Here is a 22803-nt window from a genome sequence, read left to right on the forward strand (position 1 = left end):
AGGTTGAGTACCATTGCTGAATCTTTAACCATACCACGTGGTTAAACTCTTAAGACGAATAATAACAAGTTTTGATATTGACTACTAGTCTGCAGCTAGGAATTCGGTATCATTGAACGCGAAGAAAGACAACCGCCGAAACAAGCATTCTACAACGAATGTCACTCTGAACAATCCACAATAACTACGACAGAAGGAACTCCAACAAAACGAACTTCTCTCCAACGATCAAGACGACACACAATGAGCGTAAATATATATATATTGATTGCAATTGTTCCCGAATGAGTGAGCGTTCATGTGTAAAGGATTAGCATGTCAATTGTTATAATTATGAACTCTGTATTGACTTCTTGGTCGAACGCCAATTTTTCCTTTGTCTAACAAGCTGCCATGCCGGTTTAGCCCCCTAGGGCCTATTTCTCCCATCATTTCATGTAACCCTTTTAGAGTTTGTTTGTTTGTTTATGCATTTCTGTGAATTAATTAGTTAGTAATAAATAAATGATTTAAGACAATTGATGTATGGATGACTCATAGTGAAGACTGGGTTCGTGCAGATAATCAACAATTTACGACGTTTGGAATGAGACTAACGTGAGGTAAAGTAAATAAATCATTATTTAGAAGACTATTGATCAGATATGAAAATATCTGAAAGGTTATATTGGGAAATTATAACTTTGTAATCTAATAACTTTCCCTGGTGCCCTCGAATTCATAGTTAATTAGTTACGTTATTACTCAAGTGATCGCGTAATCCCTAATTACAGGAATCTTTGATAAAAACTATAAGTCTTCAATTTAACGATAGCAAAGACACGACAGTACCTTTGACTTATTTCACTGGTCCACGTAAGTTCCATACACAGCACTGTGTGTGCAAAGCCACTATACCTTTAGTGACCCTCCACACCCCTTTCACTCCCACTCTCCACAGATCCAAGGGCAGCTGGTGATGGGGCAGCTGGTCCCAGAAAGCTATTTGGAGCTGGAGAGAAGGGTGCTGCTGGAGAGGACCAGGGTGCCGGGGGAGTTCCCCGTGCTCAGACACCAATACCTGCTACAGCTCATCCAGGAGAGCCAGATACAGCTGGAGGAGGCTGAGCTACCCCACGCTGTTCACTTCCTCAGCGAGGCCGGTCAGTGGGGTGTGTGTGTGTGTGTGTGTGTGTGTGTGTGTGTGTGTGTGTGTGTGTGTGTGTGTGTGTGTGTGTGTGTGTGTGTGTGTGTGTGTGTGTGTGTGTGTGTGTGTGTGTGTGTGTGTAATTAGTTTCTTCATTAATGTGTTGGAATCACTGGTCGTTATTGTGCTGGTGCTATGGTCCTCACAACGTAGGAGAACGTAGGAAATAAACTCAGCAAAAAAAGAAACGGCCCCTTTTCAGGACCCTGTCTTTCAAATAATTTGTAAAAATCCAAATAACTTCACAAATCTTCATTGTAAAGGGTTTAACCTCTCTGGGATATGTGGGACGCTAGCGTTTTCACATCCAGTGAAAATGCAGAGCGCCAAACAACTCCATACGTTCGTCATTCTTCTTCATGACCTGATACAGCAACTTCTTATTCATAGAAAAATGGGGATAGGTGATTTGACTTACCCCCTCCATGGGCTTTCCGTCCACAACGGTCATCTGTTGGAGAACGCTGGCCAAGTTGGGATCCTCCAGTTGGACCGTGCCGAACCGGCCCGCTAGAGAGGCGGGCTCTGGCGCCACCTCATGGTCCATTGGGAACATGTCTTCCAGACTCGCCACCTCTCCCTCCAGTCTGGCTTCACCCGAATCACCCTCCGAGAGGGGTTCTGTTGACGCCTGGGGGTCCACTTCCTGGAATCCACACATCTGGGCATCCCTCCTTCTGGCGTCCCTCCCACCTCTCCGGCTTCCTCCTCCCTTCTGGTTCCCTCGGTTCCCCACATCTCCGGACATACTGGTCCACAGTTGGCAGAACATCAAGGAATCCCTCCCGATAAGGACCGGAACAGGCAGATTCGGGACAACTCCCACTAGCCCTGTGTGTTGTCCCTTTGTGGTCTGTAGGTGGAGGAGTGTGGTAGGGTAGTCCTTGGTCTCACCGTGTATGCACGTGATAGCCACGGTGTCAGCCAGGTTCGGGCATTGGGTGACGTCAGGTCGGATCAGGGCCACCATACTCCCAGAGTCCACAAGTGCCGTGGTGTCCTTTCCGTTGGCTCTTAGCCCAGCATGCCATCAGCAAGCCACAGGGCCGCCTGGTGGCTACCTCACTGGCTGAGGCCAAAGGCATCGGGACATCGCGGTTTGGACAGTTCTAGGCAATGTGTCCCGGCTCGCCACACTAGTAGCATTTCTTGCTGTCCAGGTTCAGGAAGGGGCGTCATCTCGGGGAGCTGGCTGTTGGTGTCCTCCCCATCCTTGGCCGGGGTCCCGGCATGGTCCTCTGCCCTTTTTCGCTCCTTCGGGCGAGTAGAGGGTTCCGCCTTCCGTGGTTGTCCCCTGCGCAGGACCTCCAAAACCCCCTGTTGTCCTTCCACCAGCTGATCTGCGCGCTGTGGGTTAGCTTGGCTTGCTAACTTTTTAGCTTTGAACGGGAGAGAGTATAGAAAATAATCTATGACCACTTTCTCGATAGGCGTGATCATCACGGTTCTTCTCACACTCTTCATAACACACGCTTCCCTCTCCATTCTCTGCACCTTTGTGCAGGCCGCTTTTCTTTTATCCCCAAGTACTACCTGGCTTAATGACCCACAGGCTTCCCTTGTTGGGGCAGGAAGTCCATATAAGGCTCGGGGGTGGAGCCAGTGGACTGCAAGATATCTCCCTTCAATAACCACTCCCCTCACCTCTCCCTGCCGTCTGCCACAATATGTATGTCTTCTGTTCATAGCACAGCCAGGTATTATTTGTTTGATGTACTTAAGTGGCAATGTCTGTTTATAGGAGTCCTTCTGCACTTTGACGACCCGGCCCTCCAACTCAGAGAACTCTACTTTATCGACCCACAGTGGCTTTGCAACATCATCTCACAGGTAGACACACACACACACACACACACACACACACACACACACACACACACACACACACTACAGGAGGCTGATGAGGGGAGGGTGGAACACAATAATGGCTGGAATGAAGTAAATGGAATGTTATCATCCACATGGAAACCACATGTTTGATATGTGTGATTCCATTTATTCTGTTCCAACCATTACAATGAGCAGGTCCTCCCCAATTAAGGTGCCACCAGTCGCCTGTGACACACACACACACACACACACACACACACACACACACACACACACACACACACACACACACACACACACACACAATGACCTCATTCAATCACTTCCTCCTCTCTCTCTTTCTCTGTGTAGAAACTGTCTCTGAAAAGCTCTGGGTTCTGGGAGAATCCCAAAGGCGTAGTCCAGCGCTCTATGGTGGAGCGGTTCCTATTTGAGAGTAAGTGTTTCCCCAAGCGCCACCTGACCCAGTACTTTAAACTGCTGGAGAAGTTCCAGATCGCCCTACCTTTCGGAGAGGACCAGCTCCTAGTGCCGAGCAGGTAAGAGGCATACCATTTTGTTGATTCTAGTATTGTTGAGCCAAAATGGCCTACCAGTTTCCTGAATTCTGTATCTACTGAATGGAAACTGTTGGCCATATTGGCTCAAAATTTCTTTGCCAAGCCTAAAACATGCTGATTGTCTTGTCCTTCCCTCACAGTCTCTCCAAACATCGGCCAGTAATTGAGATGCCCCACTGTGAAAATTCTGAGGTCATTGTTCGTCTCTATGAGATGCCCTACTTCCCCATGGGCTACTGGTCGAGACAGATCAACCGCCTACTTGAGGTCTCCTCCTACATGCTCTGTGGCAGAGGTACTAATGCTGACGTTAAAGGGATAATTACTTAGGTTGTTGTCGTTTCATCCAAAGTTCATTAGCTGGAAATTTAGCCACGTCCAGAATCTCCTGTATAGTATTTTTAGAACATGCAGCAAAGCTACTGGAAACCGATTCTATCAGTACTATATACACTGAGTGTACAAAACATTAGGAACAGCTTCCTAATATTGAGTTGCACCCCCTTTTGCCTCAATTCGTCTGGGCTTGGACTCTACAAGTTGTCGAAAGCCTTCCACAGGGATGCTGGCCCATGTTGACTCCAATGCTTCCCACAGTTATGTCAAGTTTGCTGCATGTCCTTTGGGTGGTGGACCATTCTTGATACACACAGGAAACTGTTGGGTGTGAAAAACACTTCCATCTTGTGTCTTGCCCATTCACCCTCTGAAGGGCACACATACACAATCCATGTCTCCTCCCCTACACTGATTGAAGTGGATTTAACAGGTGACATTAATAAGGGATCATGGCTTTCACCTGGATTCACCTGGTCAGTTTATGTCATGGAAATAACTTTTTTGTACACTCAGTGTATATGGCTCTGAGTAGCCCCATTGTTGTTATGTTGGTCCAGAGAGAGAGCTGCGTCCCAACCGTATCTACTGGAGGAGAGGCATCTACCTGAGCTGGTCTCCTGAGGCCTACTGTCTGGTTGAGGCTGCAAATGTAGAGGACAACCCTGCCAGCTTCGTCAAGATCACTGTGCCCTGCTCACGCAAAGGTACTGGAACTGCACCACAGCCTAGAGAATAAGGTATCCATACTGAAATGTAAAAGCTGTCAACACTAGTTTAAGGAAAATAAAAATACATTTATTTAATAATTTGGGTTGTGAGCTGAAAAACGATTAAGAACCCCCGGTTTGATAAACTGCGTATAATATAATATATTGCAATAAAGAGTGAAATAGATCATCAGTTGGAGGTGGTGATGATGATGATGATGGTTGTCAAATTAAATAATATGATTACGATAAGATAAGATATGGAACATTTTATCTTACGAAGTTGCATTTATCAAATCAAATTGTGTTTGTCTCATGCTCCGTAAACAACAGGTGTAGACTAACAGTGAAATGCTTACTTATGGATCCTTTTCCAACAATGCAGAGTTAAAATAGATTGAAATAGTGACACAGGAATAAGTACACAGTGAATAACAATAACGAGTAGAAAATAGCATGGCTATATACAGGGAGTACCAGTACTGAGTCGATGTGCAGGGGTATGTGGTAATTGAGGTAGCTATGTACATATAGGTAGGGGTGAAGTGACTAGGCAACTGGATAGATAATATAAAGTAGCAGCAGCGTGTGTGTGTGTGTGTGTGTGTGTGTGTTTAGAGTCCAGTGTGTGTGCATAGTCCGTGCAAGGGTCAATGCAGGTAGTCCGAGTACCCATTTGAGCTATTTAGCAGTTTTGTTTAGCAGTCTGATGGCTTGGGAGTAGAAGCTGTTCAGGGTCCTGTTGGTTCAAGATGCACTGGTACCGCTTGCCATGCGTTTGCAGAGAGAACATTCTATGGCTTGGGTGGCTGGAGTATTAGAATTTTTGGGGGGCCTTCCGCTGACACTCCCTGGTAAAGAGGTCACTACCCTCTGTAGTACCTTGCGGTCGGTTGCCTTGCAGTTGCTGTATCAAGCGGTGATGCAGCCAGACAAGATGCTATTAATTGAGCAATTGTATAACTTTTTGAGGATCTGAGGGCCCATTCCAAATCTTTTCAGCCTCCTGAGGGGGAAGAGGCGCTGTCGTGCCCTCTTGACAACTGTGTGGGTGGGTGTGTGTGGACCATATTAATTCCTTAATGATGTGGACACAGAGGAACTTGAAGCTCTTGACGCGCTACACTACAACCCCATCGATGTGGATGGGGGTGTGCTCGCCGCTCCGTTTCATGTAGTCCACGATCAGCTCTTTTGTCTTGCTGATGTTGAGGGAGAGGTTGTTGTCCTGGCAACACACTGCCAGGTCTCTGACCTCCTCCCTATAGGCTGCCTCATCGTCGTTGTGTCCTCAGCAAACTTGATGATGGTGTTTGAGTCGTGAGCGGCCACGCAGTCGGGGTTGAACAGGGAATACAGGAGGGGACTAAGCACACACTTTTGAGGGACCCCCGTGTTGATGATCAACATGGCGGATGTGTTGTTGCCTTCCCTCACCGCCTGGGCGAGGTCTGTCAGGAAGTCCAGGATTCAGTTGCAGCGGGAGATGTTCAGTCCCAGGGTCTGGGAGCTTGGTGAAGAGCTTGGAGGGGACAATGGTGTTGAGTGCTGAGCTGTAGTAAATGAACAGCATTCTTACATAGGTATTCCTTTTGTCCAGGTGGGTGAGGACAGTGTAGAGTGCAATAGAGATTGTGTCATCTATGAATCTGTTAGGGCAGTATGCGAATTGGAGTGGGTCCAGGGTGTCTGGAATGATGGTGTTGTGAGCCATGACCAGCCTTTCAAAGCATTTCATGGCTATAGATATGAGTGCCACGGGGCGATAGCCATTTAGGCAGCTTGCCTTGGCGTTCTTGGGCACAAAGACTATGGTGGTCTGCTTGAAACAAGTTTGTATTATAGATCGGTTCAGGGATAGGTTGAAAATGTCAGTGAAGACACCTGCCACCTGGTCAGCACATGCTCTGAGTACACGTCCTGGTATTCTGTCCCCCAGCCTTGTGAATGTTAACCTATTTAAAGGTCTTACATCGGCTATGGAGAGTGAGCTCACACAGTCGTCTGGAACAGCGGGTGCTCTCATGCATGGTTCAGTGTTGCTTGCATCGAACCGAGCAAAGAAGGCCTTTTAGTTCATCTGGTAGGCTCACGTCACTGGGCAGCTCGCGGCTGAGTTTCCCATTGTGATGAGTAATAGTTTGTAAGCGCTGCCACGTCCTTCGAGCATCAGAGCCGGCATAGTAGGATTCGATCTTACTGCTGCGTTGACGCTTTGCCTGTTTGATGGCTTGTCGGAGGTCGTAGCAGGATTTCTTATAAGCGTCCGGATTGGCGTCCTGTTTCTTGAAAGCGGCAGCTCTTTAGCTCAGTACAGAGGTTGTGTGTTACTGGGTGACGTAGTGGTGGTGGTGATGATGATGGTTGTGTTACTCCTCAGGTCGTGTGTTACTGGGTCAGGTAGTGGACCATGTTGACTCTCTCTTGGAGGAGTGGTTCCCTGGTCTCCTCACCACTGATATCCATGGCAACGGAGAGACCCTGCTGAAGAAATGGGCTCTGTACAGCTTCAAGGATGGACAGGAGTGGAGCAAGATACTGCTGGAGGACCTGTTCACTCACATAGATAAAGGTATGTCTTTTAACGCTTGGATTTGACACAATCGATACCTGTATTAGTCATGTTTCTGTAATATCATAATTTAAAGAAATCACAACAATTCGGTAACACTACAAGCAATTGTGGATGTTCTTAAATTCATGGGAGCGATACACGAAGAGCTACTTTAATGTAACAATACCTTTTAAAAGTCTAATGTAGCCATTTTTATCTCAATATCAAATCACCTTACTGTGATTGTTTGCAATTAAAATGGTAAAAAATTAACAAACATAGCTTCTTTAGCAAAGAACGATTTCTCAAGCAATAATTTTGCTAGGACTGTCTGGGAGTGGTCTGAGTGGGGATGAAAAACAGAAAACTAGCTGTTATTGGCAGAGAGGTTTGGAACTCTCTTTCTTATTGGTCTATTAACTAACTATTAACTAATTTACTGTCGGGTGATGTCACCAGGCAGGCCAAAATTCCATCCCACCAAAACAGGCTGAAATTTCAGGCGGTCTTTTCAAACAGTTCTTACACAATTTTTTTTATTTAACTAGGCAAGTTAGTTAAGAACAAATTCTTATTTACAATGACGGCCTACCCCGGCCAAACCCTAACCTGGAAGACGCTGGGCCAATTGTGCGCCGCCCAATGGGACTCCCAATCACGGCCTGATTGTGATACAGCCTGGAATCGAACCAGGGTCTGTAGTGACACCTCTAGCACTGAGATGCAGTGCCTCAGACTGCTGCGCCACTCGGGAGCCCTAAAAGGGCATTATTCAAATGTTCTAAATTTCACAGTATTATATCAACATCATAGTATGACAATATATATTCAACACATGAAAATCACGTTTTTGATCCCACTGGACCTTTAACTTATGCCTGATCTCTCTCCTTTCCACTCTCCCTCCCTCCTGTAGACTGTCTTTTGGTAAACCCGGAGGACCCTCGCTGCACAGTGCCCATCTCTCAGATTGCTCCAGACCTGATCCTCAGTGACCAGCCTGCTGGAATCATCCTTGACAGCGAGGAGCTTGAGATGGACCTTACCAAGGAGAACCTGCTGGGTCAGTTACAATAATAATTTTATTTGTATCGTGTTTTTCATTTACAGGCAAATCACAAAGCTCTTGGAAAGCTCAGAAAGATCAGTGGGACTGTAGTCTCTTTCAACAGCTGCAGTGTCAATGACACAAATGTGTTTATTTTCTGAATGTAGGGGATGGTGGTTTTGGGTCTGTCTATCGAGGCATCTACAAAAATGAAGAGGTGGCAGTGAAGATTTTCAACAAGCATGCCTCTGATCTCTATATACACCGACTACTCCGACAGGTAATCTAATAATCTGCGTCAGGTGTTTTAGTGTCGGGCAGGAATAGCTGGAGAATAGCTCCAGGACCAGGAAGTTTTAGTGATCATTGCTGGTCCCGGAGACATATAGAGGAAAAAACAGGCTTTGGAAAGTATTCAGACCCCTTGACTTTTTCCACATTTTTCCATTACAGCCTTATTCTAAAATGAATTAAATAAAACATATTCCTCAGCAATCTACACACAATACCCCATTATGATAAAGCGAAAACAGGGGCTATGACCCTTTCCTATGAGACTCGAAATTTCCATTGATCATCCTTGAGATGTTTCAACAATTTGATTGCAGTCAATTTGATTGTGGTAAATTCAATTGATTGGACATGATTTGGAAAGGCACACACCTGTCTATATAAAGTCCCACAGTTGACAGTGCATGTCAGAGCAAACACCAAGCCATGAGGTTGAAGGAATTGTCCTTACGTATAGCTCCAAAACAGGATTGTGTCAAGGCACAGATCTGGGGGGGAAGGGTACCAAAAAATGTCTGCAGCATTGAAGGTCCCCAGGAACACAGTGGCCTCCATCATTCTTAAATGGAAAATGTTTGGAACCACCAAGAATCTTCCTAGAGCTGGCCACCCGGCCCAACTGAGCAATTGGGGGAAAACGGCCTTGTTCAGGGAGGTGACCAAGAACCCGATGGTCACTTTGACAAAGCTTTAGAGTTCCTTTGTGGAGATGGGAGAACCTTCCAGAAGGACAACCGTCTCTGCAGCACTCCACCAATCAGGCCTTTATGGTAGAATGGCCAGATGGAAGCCACTACTCAGTAAAAGGCACATGACCGCCCGCTTGGAGTTTGCTAAAAGGCACCTAAAGGACTCTCAGACCATGAGAAACAAGATTCTCTGGTCTGATGAAAGCAAGATAGAACTGTTTGGCCTGAATGCCAAGCGTCACATCTGGAGGAAACCTGGCACCATCCCTATGGTGAAACGTGGTGGCAGCATCATGCTATGGGGACGCTCCAGAGCACTCAGGACCTCAGACTGGGGCGAAGGTTCACCTTCAAACAGGACAACCACCCTAAGCACACAGCCAAGACAACGAAGGAGTGGCTTTAGGAAAAGTCTCTGAATGTCCTTGAGTGGCCCAGCCAGAGCCCGGACTTGAACCCGATCAAACATCTCTGGCGAGACCTGAAAATAGTTGTGCAGCAACGCTCCCATCCAACCTGACGGTGCTTGAGAGGATCTGCAGAGAAGAATGGGAGAAACTCCCCAAATACAGGTGTGCCAAGCTTGTAGCTTCATACCCAAGAAGACTCAAGGCTGTAATCGCTGCCAAAGGTGCTTCAACAAGGTATATAGTAAAGGGTCTGAATATTATTACTATACTATACACAGTATTGTGTGTAGATAAGGGGAAAAAAATATTCAATCTATTTTAGAATAAGGCTGTAACGTAACAAAATGTGGAAAAAGTCAAGGGGTCTGAATACTTTCCGAATGCCCTGTATATGGTCTTGGAGAAGGTACATCAGCTATGAGGTTGGAGTCAATTTGGGAAATAGGAATTTCAGGTTACTTCCTGAATTGACTGATTGGAAATGGACCCGATAAGCAGTTGCTGGCTATCCAGACTCTTTGCTCCAGTTAGAGATAATCCTATCGCTGATGACTTTTAGTACAACACCCCTCATTTTGACGTCACCACAAACCACTTCAATGATGGCAGTCTCAGACTAAAGTATGTAACTAACGACAGAGCAGCGGAATAATTTAATGTGAGATGTCAGGCCAGGTGTGTGTGCGTGTGCATGCGTGACACTGTCTTCAGGCTAGACAAGCAGTACTGTAAGTTGGTTTCTCTTTTCCTTCCGTCTCTTTCCAGGAGTTGGTGGTGTTGGGTCGTCTCCACCACCCCAGCCTGGTGGGGCTGCTGGCAGCCGGGGCGGCCCCTCATCTCCTGGTGATGGAGTTAGCCCCCAGAGGGTCCCTGGACTCTCTGTTCGAACACGAGAACAGCAGCCTCAACCGCAAGCTCCAGCACAGGATTGCTCTGCAGGTGGCCGACGGGCTCAGGTAGGTTAATTTCTCAATAGACACATGCATACATGTATATACACACATTACATACAGGTGTATGCCCACAAGAACGTGCACACGCGTCAGACACGGTGTTCAATGATATTCAATTATTTCCAAGTATGTCTATAGTAAACCCAAACAAACAAATTTGAATTCATGATCTATATTGGGAACTCTCAATTTAGACGCATGGTACATCACTGTCTCTGTGTGCTGCTGCCCCCCCCCCCCCCCCCCTATTCAACCTCACTTTACCTCCCTTCCATATTGCCAGGTATCTCCACTCGTCCATGATCATCTACCGGGACCTGAAGCCTCACAACGTGCTGCTGTTCAACCTGAAAACTGACTCAGAGACCATCGCTAAGATCACAGACTACGGCATCGCTCAGTGCTGCTGCAGCATGGGGGTCAGGAGCTCTGAGGGCACCCCAGGTAGGAACTAACCCTTCAGTGTAGACATTTAGGGAAAATCTCAGCATGTTTCAAATTCCTTTCCTTCATCCCTTTCTATCTGTCTCTGTCCGCCTCTAGCCCCCTGACTCCTCCTCTATTTTACTATCTGTCTCTGTCCCCCTCTAGCCCCCTGACTCCTCCTCTATTTTACTATCTGTCTCTGTCCCCCTCTAGCCCCCTGACTCCTCCTCTATTTTACTATCTGTCTCTGTCCCCCTCTAGCCCCCTGACTCCTCCTCTATTTTACTATCTGTCTCTGTCCCCCTCTAGCCCCCTGACTCCTCCTCTATTTTACTATCTGTCTCTGTCCTCCTCTAGCCCCCTGACTCCTCCTCTATTTTACTATCTGTCTCTGTCCCCCTCTAGCTCCCTGACTCCTCCTCTATTTTACTGTCTGTCTCTGTCCGCCTCTAGCCCCCTGACTCCTCCTCTATTTTACTATCTGTCTCTGTCCCCCTCTAGCTCCCTGACTCCTCCTCTATTTTACTATCTGTCTCTGTCCTCCTCTAGCCCCCTGACTCCTCCTCTATTTTACTATCTGTCTCTGTCCGCCTCTAGCCCCCTGACTCCTCCTCTATTTTACTATCTGTCTCTGTCCCCCTCTAGCTCCCTGACTCCTCCTCTATTTTACTATCTGTCTCTGTCCTCCTCTAGCCCCCTGACTCCTCCTCTATTTTACTATCTGTCTCTGTCCCCCTCTAGCCCCCTGACTCCTCCTCTATTTTACTATCTGTCTCTGTCCTCCTCTAGCCCCCTGACTCCTCCTCTATTTTACTATCTGTCTCTGTCCGCCTCTAGCCCCCTGACTCCTCCTCTATTTTACTATCTGTCTCTGTCCTCCTCTAGCCCCCTGACTCCTCCTCTATTTTACTATCTGTCTCTGTCCCCCTCTAGCTCCCTGACTCCTCCTCTATTTTACTATCTGTCTCTGTCCCCCTCTAGCCCCCTGACTCCTCCTCTATTTTACTATCTGTCTCTGTCCTCCTCTAGCCCCCTGACTCCTCCTCTATTTTACTATCTGTCTCTGTCCTCCTCTAGCCCCCTGACTCCTTCTGTATTTTACTATCTGTCTCTGTCCGCCTCTAGCCCCCTGACTCCTCCTCTATTTTACTATCTGTCTCTGTCCGCCTCTAGCCCCCTGACTCCTCCTCTATTTTACTATCTGTCTCTGTCCTCCTCTAGCCCCCTGACTCCTTCTGTATTTTACTATCTGTCTCTGTCCGCCTCTAGCCCCCTGACTCCTCCTCTATTTTACTATCTGTCTCTGTCCGCCTCTAGCCCCCTGACTCCTCCTCTATTTTACTATCTGTCTCTGTCCGCCTCTAGCCCCCTGACTCCTCTATTTTACTATCTGTCTCTGTCCTCCTCTAGCCCCCTGACTCCTCCTCTATTTTACTATCTGTCTCTGTCCCCCTCTAGCCCCCTATCTCCTCTATTTTACTATCTGTCTCTGTCCTCCTCTAGCCCCCTGACTCCTCCTCTATTTTACTATCTGTCTCTGTCCCCCTCTAGCCCCCTGACTCCTCCTCTATTTTACTATCTGTCTCTGTCCCCCTCTAGCCCCCTGACTCCTCCTCTATTTTACTATCTGTCTCTGTCCCCCTCTAGCCCCCTGACTCCTCCTCTATTTTACTATCTGTCTCTGTCCCCCTCTAGCCCCCTGACTCCTCCTCTATTTTACTATCTGTCTCTGTCCCCCTCTAGCCCCCTGACTCCTCCTCTATTTTACTATCTGTCTCTGTCCTCCTCTAGCCCCCTGACTCCTCCTCTATTTTACTATCTGTCTCTGTCCCCCTCTAGCTCCCTGACTCCTCCTCTATTTTACTGTCTGTCTCTGTCCGCCTCTAGCCCCCTGACTCCTCCTCTATTTTACTATCTGTCTCTGTCCCCCTCTAGCTCCCTGACTCCTCCTCTATTTTACTATCTGTCTCTGTCCTCCTCTAGCCCCCTGACTCCTCCTCTATTTTACTATCTGTCTCTGTCCGCCTCTAGCCCCCTGACTCCTCCTCTATTTTACTATCTGTCTCTGTCCCCCTCTAGCTCCCTGACTCCTCCTCTATTTTACTATCTGTCTCTGTCCTCCTCTAGCCCCCTGACTCCTCCTCTATTTTACTATCTGTCTCTGTCCCCCTCTAGCCCCCTGACTCCTCCTCTATTTTACTATCTGTCTCTGTCCTCCTCTAGCCCCCTGACTCCTCCTCTATTTTACTATCTGTCTCTGTCCGCCTCTAGCCCCCTGACTCCTCCTCTATTTTACTATCTGTCTCTGTCCTCCTCTAGCCCCCTGACTCCTCCTCTATTTTACTATCTGTCTCTGTCCCCCTCTAGCTCCCTGACTCCTCCTCTATTTTACTATCTGTCTCTGTCCCCCTCTAGCCCCCTGACTCCTCCTCTATTTTACTATCTGTCTCTGTCCTCCTCTAGCCCCCTGACTCCTCCTCTATTTTACTATCTGTCTCTGTCCTCCTCTAGCCCCCTGACTCCTTCTGTATTTTACTATCTGTCTCTGTCCGCCTCTAGCCCCCTGACTCCTCCTCTATTTTACTATCTGTCTCTGTCCGCCTCTAGCCCCCTGACTCCTCCTCTATTTTACTATCTGTCTCTGTCCTCCTCTAGCCCCCTGACTCCTTCTGTATTTTACTATCTGTCTCTGTCCGCCTCTAGCCCCCTGACTCCTCCTCTATTTTACTATCTGTCTCTGTCCGCCTCTAGCCCCCTGACTCCTCCTCTATTTTACTATCTGTCTCTGTCCTCCTCTAGCCCCCTGACTCCTCCTCTATTTTACTATCTGTCTCTGTCCCCCTCTAGCCCCCTATCTCCTCTATTTTACTATCTGTCTCTGTCCTCCTCTAGCCCCCTGACTCCTCCTCTATTTTACTATCTGTCTCTGTCCTCCTCTAGCCCCCTGACTCCTCCTCTATTTTACTATCTGTCTCTGTCCCCCTCTAGCCCCCTGACTCCTCCTCTATTTTACTATCTGTCTCTGTCCGCCTCTAGCCCCCTGACTCCTCCTCTATTTTACTATCTGTCTCTGTCCGCCTCTAGCCCCCTGACTCCTCCTCTATTTTACTATCTGTCTCTGTCCTCCTCTAGCCCCCTGACTCCTCCTCTATTTTACTATCTGTCTCTGTCCTCCTCTAGCCCCCTATCTCCTCTATTTTACTATCTGTCTCTGTCCCCCTCTAGCTCCCTGACTCCTCCTCTATTTTACTATCTGTCTCTGTCCCCCTCTAGCCCCCTGACTCCTCCTCTATTTTACTATCTGTCTCTGTCCTCCTCTAGCCCCCTGACTCCTCCTCTATTTTACTATCTGTCTCTGTCCTCCTCTAGCCCCCTGACTCCTTCTGTATTTTACTATCTGTCTCTGTCCGCCTCTAGCCCCCTGACTCCTCCTCTATTTTACTATCTGTCTCTGTCCTCCTCTAGCCCCCTGACTCCTCCTCTATTTTACTATCTGTCTCTGTCCGCCTCTAGCCCCCTATCTCCTCTATTTTACTATCTGTCTCTGTCCTCCTCTAGCCCCCTGACTCCTCCTCTATTTTACTATCTGTCTCTGTCCTCCTCTAGCCCCCTGACTCCTCCTCTATTTTACTATCTGTCTCTGTCCCCCTCTAGCCCCCTGACTCCTTCTGTATTTTACTATCTGTCTCTGTCCTCCTCTAGCCCCCTGACTCCTCCTCTATTTTACTATCTGTCTCTGTCCTCCTCTAGCCCCCTGACTCCTCCTCTATTTTACTATCTGTCTCTGTCCCCCTCTAGCTCCCTGACTCCTCCTCTATTTTACTATCTGTCTCTGTCCTCCTCTAGCCCCCTGACTCCTCCTCTATTTTACTATCTGTCTCTGTCCTCCTCTAGCCCCCTGACTCCTCCTCTATTTTACTATCTGTCTCTGTCCGCCTCTAGCTCCCTGGCTCCTCCTCTATTTTACTATCTGTCTCTGTCCTCCTCTAGCCCCCTATCTCCTCTATTTTACTATCTGTCTCTGTCCGCCTCTAGCCCCCTGACTCCTCCTCTATTTTACTATCTGTCTCTGTCCCCCTCTAGCTCCCTGACTCCTCCTCTATTTTACTATCTGTCTCTGTCCTCCTCTAGCCCCCTGACTCCTCCTCTATTTTACTATCTGTCTCTGTCCCCCTCTAGCTCCCTGACTCCTCCTCTATTTTACTATCTGTCTCTGTCCTCCTCTAGCCCCCTGACTCCTCCTCTATTTTACTATCTGTCTCTGTCCCCCTCTAGCTCCCTGACTCCTCCTCTATTTTACTATCTGTCTCTGTCCTCCTCTAGCCCCCTGACTCCTCCTCTATTTTACTATCTGTCTCTGTCCCCCTCTAGCCCCCTGACTCCTCCTCTATTTTACTATCTGTCTCTGTCCTCCTCTAGCCCCCTGACTCCTCCTCTATTTTACTATCTGTCTCTGTCCGCCTCTAGCCCCCTGACTCCTCCTCTATTTTACTATCTGTCTCTGTCCTCCTCTAGCCCCCTGACTCCTCCTCTATTTTACTATCTGTCTCTGTCCGCCTCTAGCCCCCTGACTCCTCCTCTATTTTACTATCTGTCTCTGTCCGCCTCTAGCCCCCTGACTCCTCCTCTATTTTACTATCTGTCTCTGTCCTCCTCTAGCCCCCTGACTCCTCCTCTATTTTACTATCTGTCTCTGTCCTCCTCTAGCCCCCTATCTCCTCTATTTTACTATCTGTCTCTGTCCCCCTCTAGCTCCCTGACTCCTCCTCTATTTTACTATCTGTCTCTGTCCCCCTCTAGCCCCCTGACTCCTCCTCTATTTTACTATCTGTCTCTGTCCTCCTCTAGCCCCCTGACTCCTCCTCTATTTTACTATCTGTCTCTGTCCTCCTCTAGCCCCCTGACTCCTTCTGTATTTTACTATCTGTCTCTGTCCGCCTCTAGCCCCCTGACTCCTCCTCTATTTTACTATCTGTCTCTGTCCTCCTCTAGCCCCCTGACTCCTCCTCTATTTTACTATCTGTCTCTGTCCGCCTCTAGCCCCCTATCTCCTCTATTTTACTATCTGTCTCTGTCCTCCTCTAGCCCCCTGACTCCTCCTCTATTTTACTATCTGTCTCTGTCCTCCTCTAGCCCCCTGACTCCTCCTCTATTTTACTATCTGTCTCTGTCCCCCTCTAGCCCCCTGACTCCTTCTGTATTTTACTATCTGTCTCTGTCCTCCTCTAGCCCCCTGACTCCTCCTCTATTTTACTATCTGTCTCTGTCCTCCTCTAGCCCCCTGACTCCTCCTCTATTTTACTATCTGTCTCTGTCCCCCTCTAGCTCCCTGACTCCTCCTCTATTTTACTATCTGTCTCTGTCCTCCTCTAGCCCCCTGACTCCTCCTCTATTTTACTATCTGTCTCTGTCCTCCTCTAGCCCCCTGACTCCTCCTCTATTTTACTATCTGTCTCTGTCCGCCTCTAGCTCCCTGACTCCTCCTCTATTTTACTATCTGTCTCTGTCCTCCTCTAGCCCCCTATCTCCTCTATTTTACTATCTGTCTCTGTCCGCCTCTAGCCCCCTGACTCCTCCTCTATTTTACTATCTGTCTCTGTCCCCCTCTAGCTCCCTGACTCCTCCTCTATTTTACTATCTGTCTCTGTCCTCCTCTAGCCCCCTGACTCCTCCTCTATTTTACTATCTGTCTCTGTCCCCCTCTAGCTCCCTGACTCCTCCTCTATTTTACTATCTGTCTCTGTCCTCCTCTAGCCCCCTGACTCCTCCTCTATTTTACTATCTGTCTCTGTCCCCCTCTAGCTCCCTGACTCCTCCTCTATTTTACTATCTGTCTCTGTCCTCCTCTAGCCCCCTGACTCCTCCTCTATTTTACTATCTGTCTCTGTCCCCCTCTAGCCCCCTGACTCCTCCTCTATTTTACTATCTGTCTCTGTCCTCCTCTAGCCCCCTGACTCCTCCTCTATTTTACTATCTGTCTCTGTCCGCCTCTAGCCCCCTGACTCCTCCTCTATTTTACTATCTGTCTCTGTCCTCCTCTAGCCCCCTGACTCCTCCTCTATTTTACTATCTGTCTCTGTCCGCCTCTAGCCCCCTGACTCCTCCTCTATTTTACTATCTGTCTCTGTCCCCCTCTAGCCCCCTGACTCCTCCTCTATTTTACTATCTGTCTCTGTCCGCCTCTAGCCCCCTATCTCCTCTATTTTACTATCTGTCTCTGTCCTCCTCTAGCCCCCTGACTCCTCCTCTATTTTACTATCTGTCTCTGTCCTCCTCTAGCCCCCTATCTCCTCTATTTTACTATCTGTCTCTGTCCCCCTCTAGCCCCCTGACTCCTCCTCTATTTTACTATCTGTCTCTGTCCTCCTCTAGCCCCCTGACTCCTTCTGTATTTTACTATCTGTCTCTGTCCGCCTCTAGCCCCCTGACTCCTCCTCTATTTTACTATCTGTCTCTGTCCGCCTCTAGCCCCCTGACTCCTCCTCTATTTTACTATCTGTCTCTGTCCGCCTCTAGCCCCCTGACTCCTCTATTTTACTATCTGTCTCTGTCCTCCTCTAGCCCCCTGACTCCTCCTCTATTTTACTATCTGTCTCTGTCCCCCTCTAGCCCCCTATCTCCTCTATTTTACTATCTGTCTCTGTCCTCCTCTAGCCCCCTGACTCCTCCTCTATTTTACTATCTGTCTCTGTCCTCCTCTAGCCCCCTGACTCCTCCTCTATTTTACTATCTGTCTCTGTCCCCCTCTAGCCCCCTGACTCCTCCTCTATTTTACTATCTGTCTCTGTCCGCCTCTAGCCCCCTGACTCCTCCTCTATTTTACTATCTGTCTCTGTCCGCCTCTAGCCCCCTGACTCCTCCTCTATTTTACTATCTGTCTCTGTCCTCCTCTAGCCCCCTGACTCCTCCTCTATTTTACTATCTGTCTCTGTCCTCCTCTAGCCCCCTATCTCCTCTATTTTACTATCTGTCTCTGTCCCCCTCTAGCTCCCTGACTCCTCCTCTATTTTACTATCTGTCTCTGTCCCCCTCTAGCCCCCTGACTCCTCCTCTATTTTACTATCTGTCTCTGTCCTCCTCTAGCCCCCTGACTCCTCCTCTATTTTACTATCTGTCTCTGTCCTCCTCTAGCCCCCTGACTCCTTCTGTATTTTACTATCTGTCTCTGTCCGCCTCTAGCCCCCTGACTCCTCCTCTATTTTACTATCTGTCTCTGTCCTCCTCTAGCCCCCTGACTCCTCCTCTATTTTACTATCTGTCTCTGTCCGCCTCTAGCCCCCTATCTCCTCTATTTTACTATCTGTCTCTGTCCTCCTCTAGCCCCCTGACTCCTCCTCTATTTTACTATCTGTCTCTGTCCTCCTCTAGCCCCCTGACTCCTCCTCTATTTTACTATCTGTCTCTGTCCCCCTCTAGCCCCCTGACTCCTTCTGTATTTTACTATCTGTCTCTGTCCTCCTCTAGCCCCCTGACTCCTCCTCTATTTTACTATCTGTCTCTGTCCTCCTCTAGCCCCCTGACTCCTCCTCTATTTTACTATCTGTCTCTGTCCCCCTCTAGCTCCCTGACTCCTCCTCTATTTTACTATCTGTCTCTGTCCTCCTCTAGCCCCCTGACTCCTCCTCTATTTTACTATCTGTCTCTGTCCTCCTCTAGCCCCCTGACTCCTCCTCTATTTTACTATCTGTCTCTGTCCGCCTCTAGCTCCCTGACTCCTCCTCTATTTTACTATCTGTCTCTGTCCTCCTCTAGCCCCCTATCTCCTCTATTTTACTATCTGTCTCTGTCCGCCTCTAGCCCCCTGACTCCTCCTCTATTTTACTATCTGTCTCTGTCCCCCTCTAGCTCCCTGACTCCTCCTCTATTTTACTATCTGTCTCTGTCCTCCTCTAGCCCCCTGACTCCTCCTCTATTTTACTATCTGTCTCTGTCCCCCTCTAGCTCCCTGACTCCTCCTCTATTTTACTATCTGTCTCTGTCCTCCTCTAGCCCCCTGACTCCTCCTCTATTTTACTATCTGTCTCTGTCCCCCTCTAGCCCCCTGACTCCTCCTCTATTTTACTATCTGTCTCTGTCCTCCTCTAGCCCCCTGACTCCTCCTCTATTTTACTATCTGTCTCTGTCCGCCTCTAGCCCCCTGACTCCTCCTCTATTTTACTATCTGTCTCTGTCCTCCTCTAGCCCCCTGACTCCTCCTCTATTTTACTATCTGTCTCTGTCCGCCTCTAGCCCCCTGACTCCTCCTCTATTTTACTATCTGTCTCTGTCCTCCTCTAGCCCCCTGACTCCTCCTCTATTTTACTATCTGTCTCTGTCCTCCTCTAGCCCCCTGACTCCTCCTCTATTTTACTATCTGTCTCTGTCCCCCTCTAGCCCCCTGACTCCTCCTCTATTTTACTATCTGTCTCTGTCCGCCTCTAGCCCCCTATCTCCTCTATTTTACTATCTGTCTCTGTCCTCCTCTAGCCCCCTGACTCCTCCTCTATTTTACTATCTGTCTCTGTCCTCCTCTAGCCCCCTATCTCCTCTATTTTACTATCTGTCTCTGTCCCCCTCTAGCCCCCTGACTCCTCCTCTATTTTACTATCTGTCTCTGTCCGCCTCTAGCCCCCTGACTCCTCCTCTATTTTACTATCTGTCTCTGTCCTCCTCTAGCCCCCTGACTCCTCCTCTATTTTACTATCTGTCTCTGTCCCCCTCTAGCCCCCTGACTCCTCCTCTATTTTACTATCTGTCTCTGTCCGCCTCTAGCCCCCTGACTCCTCCTCTATTTTACTATCTGTCTCTGTCCTCCTCTAGCCCCCTGACTCCTCCTCTATTTTACTATCTGTCTCTGTCCGCCTCTAGCCCCCTATCTCCTCTATTTTACTATCTGTCTCTGTCCTCCTCTAGCCCCCTGACTCCTCCTCTATTTTACTATCTGTCTCTGTCCTCCTCTAGCCCCCTGACTCCTCCTCTATTTTACTATCTGTCTCTGTCCCCCTCTAGCCCCCTGACTCCTTCTGTATTTTACTATCTGTCTCTGTCCTCCTCTAGCCCCCTGACTCCTCCTCTATTTTACTATCTGTCTCTGTCCTCCTCTAGCCCCCTGACTCCTCCTCTATTTTACTATCTGTCTCTGTCCCCCTCTAGCCCCCTGACTCCTCCTCTATTTTACTATCTGTCTCTGTCCGCCTCTAGCCCCCTGACTCCTCCTCTATTTTACTATCTGTCTCTGTCCTCCTCTAGCCCCCTGACTCCTCCTCTATTTTACTATCTGTCTCTGTCCCCCTCTAGCTCCCTGACTCCTCCTCTATTTTACTATCTGTCTCTGTCCTCCTCTAGCCCCCTGACTCCTCCTCTATTTTACTATCTGTCTCTGTCCGCCTCTAGCCCCCTGACTCCTCCTCTATTTTACTATCTGTCTCTGTCCCCCTCTAGCCCCCTGACTCCTCCTCTATTTTACTATCTGTCTCTGTCCTCCTCTAGCCCCCTGACTCCTCCTCTATTTTACTATCTGTCTCTGTCCTCCTCTAGCCCCCTGACTCCTTCTGTATTTTACTATCTGTCTCTGTCCGCCTCTAGCCCCCTGACTCCTCCTCTATTTTACTATCTGTCTCTGTCCTCCTCTAGCCCCCTGACTCCTCCTCTATTTTACTATCTGTCTCTGTCCCCCTCTAGCCCCCTGACTCCTCCTCTATTTTACTATCTGTCTCTGTCCGCCTCTAGCCCCCTGACTCCTCCTCTATTTTACTATCTGTCTCTGTCCTCCTCTAGCCCCCTATCTCCTCTATTTTACTATCTGTCTCTGTCCCCCTCTAGCCCCCTGACTCCTCCTCTATTTTACTATCTGTCTCTGTCCTCCTCTAGCCCCCTATCTCCTCTATTTTACTATCTGTCTCTGTCCTCCTCTAGCCCCCTGACTCCTCCTCTATTTTACTATCTGTCTCTGTCCTCCTCTAGCCCCCTATCTCCTCTATTTTACTATCTGTCTCTGTCCGCCTCTAGCCCCCTGACTCCTCCTCTATTTTACTATCTGTCTCTGTCCTCCTCTAGCCCCCTATCTCCTCTATTTTACTATCTGTCTCTGTCCCCCTCTAGCCCCCTGACTCCTCCTCTATTTTACTATCTGTCTCTGTCCTCCTCTAGCCCCCTATCTCCTCTATTTTACTATCTGTCTCTGTCCTCCTCTAGCCCCCTGACTCCTCCTCTATTTTACTATCTGTCTCTGTCCTCCTCTAGCCCCCTGACTCCTCCTCTATTTTACTATCTGTCTCTGTCCCCCTCTAGCCCCCTGACTCCTCCTCTATTTTACTATCTGTCTCTGTCCGCCTCTAGCCCCCTATCTCCTCTATTTTACTATCTGTCTCTGTCCTCCTCTAGCCCCCTGACTCCTTCTGTATTTTACTATCTGTCTCTGTCCGCCTCTAGCCCCCTGACTCCTCCTCTATTTTACTATCTGTCTCTGTCCTCCTCTAGCCCCCTATCTCCTCTATTTTACTATATGTCTCTGTCCGCCTCTAGCCCCCTGACTCCTTCTGTATTTTACTATCTGTCTCTGTCCTCCTCTAGCCCCCTGACTCCTCCTCTATTTTACTATCTGTCTCTGTCCTCCTCTAGCCCCCTATCTCCTCTATTTTACTATCTGTCTCTGTCCTCCTCTAGCCCCCTGACTCCTCCTCTATTTTACTATCTGTCTCTGTCCCCCTCTAGCCCCCTGACTCCTCCTCTATTTTACTATCTGTCTCTGTCCCCCTCTAGCCCCCTGACTCCTTCTGTATTTTACTATCTGTCTCTGTCCTCCTCTAGCCCCCTGACTCCTCCTCTATTTTACTATCTGTCTCTGTCCCCCTCTAGCCCCCTGACTCCTCCTCTATTTTACTATCTGTCTCTGTCCTCCTCTAGCCCCCTATCTCCTCTATTTTACTATCTGTCTCTGTCCTCCTCTATTTTACTATCTGTCTCTGTCCTCCTTAGCCCCTATCTCCTCTATTTTACTATCTGTCTCTGTCCTCCTCTAGCCCCCTGACTCCTTCTGTATTTTACTATCTGTCTCTGTCCGCCTCTAGCCCCCTGACTCCTCCTCTATTTTACTATCTGTCTCTGTCCTCCTCTAGCCCCCTGACTCCTTCTGTATTTTACTATCTGTCTCTGTCCCCCTCTAGCCCCCTGACTCCTCCTCTATTTTACTATCTGTCTCTGTCCTCCTCTAGCCCTCTGACTCCTCCTCTATTTTACTATCTGTCTCTGTCCTCCTCTAGCCCCCTATCTCCTCTATTTTACTATCTGTCTCTGTCCTCCTCTAGCCCCCTGACTCCTTCTGTATTTTACTATCTGTCTCTGTCCCCCTCTAGCCCCCTGACTCCTCCTCTATTTTACTATCTGTCTCTGTCCCCCTCTAGCCCCCTGACTCCTCCTCTATTTTACTATCTGTCTCTGTCCGCCTCTAGCCCCCTGACTCCTCCTCTATTTTACTGTCTGTCTCTGTCCCCCTCTAGCTCCCTGACTCCTCCTCTATTTTACTATCTGTCTCTGTCTGCCTCTAGCCCCCTGACTCCTCCTCTATTTTACTATCTGTCTCTGTCTGCCTCTAGCTCCCTGACTCCTCCTCTATTTTACTATCTGTCTCTGTCCTCCTCTAGCCCCCTGACTCCTCCTCTATTTTACTATCTGTCTCTGTCCCCCTCTAGCCCCCTGACTCCTCCTCTATTTTACTATCTGTCTCTGTCCCCCTCTAGCCCCCTATCTCCTCTATTTTACTATCTGTCTCTGTCCTCCTCTAGCCCCCTGACTCCTCCTCTATTTTACTATCTGTCTCTGTCCCCCTCTAG

General features: G+C 48.5%; 1 protein-coding gene across 1 annotated transcript in view; it reads left to right on the forward strand.

The window, feature by feature from the left end:
- The window catches only part of lrrk2 (leucine-rich repeat kinase 2), a 96662-nt gene that overhangs the window by 64997 nt on the left and 8862 nt on the right, over nucleotides 1–22803 (forward strand). Inside the window, 10 exon segments of the mRNA XM_039016936.1 lie at nucleotides 941–1142; nucleotides 2928–3016; nucleotides 3368–3555; nucleotides 3717–3871; nucleotides 4473–4619; nucleotides 7003–7194; nucleotides 8093–8239; nucleotides 8392–8504; nucleotides 10380–10570; nucleotides 10851–11011. Coding sequence (XP_038872864.1) covers nucleotides 941–1142; nucleotides 2928–3016; nucleotides 3368–3555; nucleotides 3717–3871; nucleotides 4473–4619; nucleotides 7003–7194; nucleotides 8093–8239; nucleotides 8392–8504; nucleotides 10380–10570; nucleotides 10851–11011 — 1585 coding nt within the window.

The sequence above is a fragment of the Salvelinus namaycush genome, chromosome 21, assembly GCF_016432855.1.
Source record: "Salvelinus namaycush isolate Seneca chromosome 21, SaNama_1.0, whole genome shotgun sequence".
NCBI lineage: Eukaryota > Metazoa > Chordata > Actinopteri > Salmoniformes > Salmonidae > Salvelinus > Salvelinus namaycush.